Below are 5,000 nucleotides of genomic sequence, written 5' to 3'. Positions count from 1 at the left end.
AAATGTACAACTCTCCTTAAGAAATGGGTAAAACACAAAATATAAAATACAAAAAAAAAACTAATGAAACACCCAAACCACATGCATAATCCCCACACCTGTACCTTTGGTCTTGTAAAGAACAGACCACCTGTGCAATGGAAGGTACATCTCCTCATCACCTGTGAAAACATGACGATATTGACTGCTTTACATACCTACTGCAAATCCTTTGAAAGGGATTCCCAAAGTGAAAATAGTACATGTGCAAATATATCACCACAGATTTCTTTTCAGTTTAGTTTATATGGATATAGATACAGGTAATTACGAGTACTCAATTTTCTTGAAAGGGTATGCTGAAGTCATAAACATTAATTTCTTGATAAATCTGAAATAGAGACCCATCTGAAATGCTTATAGTAATTTCTTTCAAAGATATGGAATGTATAAAGGTCTCCATAAATAATAACATACTCTAATACACTTAAAATTCAATGTTTAAGGTTAAAACAAACAAATGTGCTAGACATCACAGGTCAAATAGCACCATGGTAAAAGCCTTGTAGTGAAAGGCATATATATATGTGAGGTCATTATTAGAACTAAACATGTTAGATGTCAATGGTCATAAAGCATTATAAACAAGTATGGTAGTGAGAAGGGTAAAGAGGAGTTGTTGATGGGATAGGGAAGGGATTGATAAAAGGAGAAAGGGCTTATAAGCAAAGGGTGATTAGACCAAATGGAGGGTATTTATGCATCACTTCAAATTCAAATACTCAACAATTTTAGAAAAGTGATTTATTATTTGTCTATTTAAACTTGTTTTCTTGAATATAGGATATACATAATGTCATATAATTGCAAAACTAATTTTGGATTAATGTAATGATGTGAGCAAAGGTTAGTTCCAATTGAACTTAAATATGCAGAATGGTACACTTTAAGTGTAAGAAAATTAAAAACAAAATCTTTCTGGAAACTTTATCCTGTCATTAAAACATGAACTCAAATTTGAAATTTTAAAAGTTTTTAGTCTATTAATCTGAATAAGCAGATTAATAAACTAAAAACTTCTAATATGCAAATTAATAAAAAAGTAAATGAATAACTATAAAGTTTTAATAAACAATTTTTTTTAATGTGTGGTTTTCAAGTACAATTTCTTGAATGACACTTCGCGATGGTTTCAGAAGCTGTCTGCCGAAGGGAAGGGGAATACAAAACACTTTTGTGGCTGTTTTATCTTCCTGGATTTTTCTTTAGGAAATGATAGTTTATTGTAAAGGGTAACACTGACAATTCTGTAGTTCTCATAATTCTTTGTGCTTTTGAGAAAACATAATTGTTATTGAAGAAAAGTGTAGTAGGTGAGCACTTTAAAAAACTTGAAGCAGAAAACTGATTCATCATGCGGCATTTCCAGTCGTAATGTTCAGAATTATTCATATTGTTAAATTTAGGCATTTCTTTTTCTTCTTTTGATGAAGCTATGCATTAAAGCTACTTTTGTGTGTGTGTGTGTGTGTGTGTGTGTGTGTGTGTGTGTGTGTGTGTGTGTGTGTGTGTGTGTGTGTGTGTGTGTGTGTGTGTGTGTGTTCATTTCACAAACTCTAGAGTGAGTTACTTTGTTCTGTAAGTTTTAATGAGAATAGGAATTTAGTGCTTACACTACTAAATTAAGAAAATTATCAAGACCTGAACCTGTGTATTAAAATGAAAGTCAAAATAATCATAATCTCCAGTCAATATTGAAATGTATATGCCAGAAGTGCATTGCCAATTCAGCTTGGTGAAAGAAATGCAAAATGTGTGAAAAAATAAATCTATAAATACAAAACCACCAAAAAGGTTAAGAAGTGAATGAAGCCATCAAGAACAGAGAACAACAAGAAGAAAAAAAATATGCTGTAAGAAACAAATCATCACTAGTTAATGTTGACTCATGCAAAGAGAGAGACAAAAGAAGTATTAGTGCACACCATGGCAGTGTATTAGTGTTACAAACGGCATCTAGCACGTGAGAGCAGACAGAGTACGACACACTAGGACAGCCAAACCCAAGTAATAAAAACGCTGTGGGGTTAAATGTCCTGCGGAAATACATTCTCAGAGTCAGAGGGAGGTAATCTTGCATAAAACAAGTAGCTCGCTTACAGCTTTATTATTTATCTAAGCTAAAGAACTACATGTTATGCCATAAAGGCAACTAGAAAAGGAGAGGAGGAAAAGGAGAAATGAAACTAAAAAGAAAAAAATCTTCCTGAATATAGGCATTACAAAAGAGGCTAACATTTATTGCACTCTTTCTCTACATCAATTCGTGCACTTGGATGAACACATTTTTTAATTTCCACACCAATTACAACTATAACAAAGCAATTCAACTTGCATTCTGGTTGTAACATGATAATATAACACACATTAGTCACAATTATTATATGTAACGATATATATATAAATATAAATATATATATATATTTATATATATATACATATATATATCTTTAGTGCTAGAAACACACACACACACACACACACACACACACACACACACACACACACACACACACACACACACACACACACACACACACACACACACACATACACACACACAAGCACACATACATACATACATACATACACACACACACACGCACACGCACACGCACACGCACACGCACACGCACACGCACACGCACACACACACACACACAAAATTATATAACATATAATATATATATATAATATATATACACACACACATATACATACCTACATACCTAATATATATATATATATATATATATATATATATATATATATATATATATATATGCACATATATATACACACATATATGTACATATATATACATATATACATATATATGAAGAAAAAAAAAAATATATATATACATATATAATATAAAAACATTAATATGTAAATATGCAAATATGTAGATACACAAATATATAAATAAAGATATGTAAATACACAGACACACACACACACACACACACACACACACACACACACACACACACACACACACACACACAAATAACTATATACATATATTTTATATATATATCAAACCATTACTGTATCCACTGTCCTTTCAGTTTATTATTTTGTTTACATATGGATGCCACCAAAGGAGCTTGGTCATCCCGAAGTCAATTACTAGTCCTATCTATCTCACCTATTTTCCCTTTTTCTTTCTAGAAAGATATTTTTTAATTGCAATTGACATCATAATAAGCATGTCTAAAATAACAATAATACCACTATCAATATAGATGGAAGTAGAAACAAAAAATCCAAAAATTCATGAAATGGGGAAATGGGGTGAGGTTGCATAGGGCCTAATTAATTGACCCCTAGGTAATGGAACACTTGTGGATCCAGTTATGTACTAACAAAATACACAAAGAAACTTACACAGGACAGTATATGTACCCATTGGCACAGGGTTACCTTGGCTGAACACACTAATAATGCATGCTATTCTTTGCTGCTATGAACAGAGTCATTTTTATAGCTTCTTCAGTGTCTTAATTATGTATTTTGGGTTGCAACAGTTACAAATAACTGCAGAAAATGCAAGTACTACATATCAATAGTAAAGTGAACAAACGGTTCTATTGTACTACTTTACAAAGTTACAAAAGGTATTGGGATAACAGAACTACAAAATAATGATGATAATAGCAATAACAATGTAAAATCAAGTCTTCTTTTTGATAACAAGCCAATATTAATGCATAAGAAAATGAATTTATGGTGAGATTTATTAATCCATTTATCCAATGTCACTTTACTTCACTTTATGGAATATCTTTATCACTAAATATCCTACATCTTTGTACTTTACGTATCCAATGTGCCTAGGTCAATATAGCAGAAAAGAGTTTATGTCAGCACTAATGAAAAAAAAAAGAGGCAACATTTTTTTTCCTTCTTTAACAAATTTGCTTATAAACATTTTTTTTTTTTTTTTAAACAAATCTATACCTATAAGTAAAGACAAGGAAGAGGGATAGACAGAAATAGCAGCCAGAAAAAAGGAGAGGGTAATAGAGATAGGTACACAGATAGAATGACAGACAAAGGGAGAGATATGAGAGAGAGACAGAGAGAGAGACAAAAAATATCCTCCACTCTTAATTGTATCACAAAGCATGCACAAGGTTTAGTCATTCTAATCTCATTAAACTTCAGGTCTTACAGTATAATTTTTCCATGACATATAGAGTTACAAAAATATATTATAAACATATAGGCCACTACAATATATTCATATTAGACTTTGTTACAAAAAGATTAACAACCTGATATGATCACTCATGGTATTAGGTGTAAAAAAAAAAAAAAAAAAAAAAAAATTGAAAGACAGAGTAAACTAAAAGAAAAGAAAAAAGCAAATCAAAAAAATATAAGTAAAAGGGGGAACTAAGATTCAAAGTAAAAACACAAAAGGAAAAAAAGACAAGGAGGAAACAAGAACAATGGACACATCAGACAAAAGTGAGTCTATGTGACATACATGCACATTTAGGGAAGGTACAAAATATAGATAAATGCTCTGAAATCTTAATACAACATATGCAAACATAGAGAAGTGGCAAATTGAAGGTAAATGATAATATAAAATAACAATGATCATATCCTGGATTCCTATGTAAATAATAGAGCTGACATGCATGTGTAACAGTGTGCTTGTATATATGAGGGAGTGTGTATGTAAAAGGTTAAACAAACCTGTGTTTTTTATATTCTTAGCCACAATTTACTTATGAACATTATCATACTGCTGAATCACCAAAATAGGTTTGAAATTTCTCATTTCTTTTATGATCTTCATAATTCCACTGCAGATCCTGCAAAAATGAAGTGATGAAAGACATAGTTAACTAAAAAGGAACAGACAGAAAAATACAAAATTTCTAAATGTTCTCTGTCTGTCTGCTGTCGTTCATATTCGGTGTGAGTCACAGGTGTGTTCTTGTCTT

General features: G+C 31.3%; 1 protein-coding gene across 2 annotated transcripts in view; it reads right to left on the bottom strand.

The window, feature by feature from the left end:
- LOC125041547 (sugar transporter SWEET1-like) overlaps nt 1–5,000 on the bottom strand; it is a 22,830-nt gene that overhangs the window by 4,356 nt on the left and 13,474 nt on the right. Inside the window, exon 6 of one of the 2 annotated variants that reach the window (XM_047636576.1) lies at nt 4,843–4,868. The exons of the other annotated variant lie outside the window; for it this stretch is intronic. Within the exon in view, the coding sequence (XP_047492532.1) occupies nt 4,849–4,868 (20 nt within the window). The 3' untranslated portion in view covers nt 4,843–4,848. Of the gene's footprint in view, nt 1–4,842; nt 4,869–5,000 lie in introns of those variants that run through there. 2 annotated transcript variants of the gene reach the window in all.

This window comes from Penaeus chinensis, chromosome 30 (assembly GCF_019202785.1).
Source record: "Penaeus chinensis breed Huanghai No. 1 chromosome 30, ASM1920278v2, whole genome shotgun sequence".
Taxonomy (NCBI): Eukaryota; Metazoa; Arthropoda; class Malacostraca; order Decapoda; family Penaeidae; genus Penaeus; species Penaeus chinensis.
The sequence above is the reverse complement of the archived record's forward strand: the minus strand, read 5'-3'. Positions and strand labels throughout refer to the sequence as shown.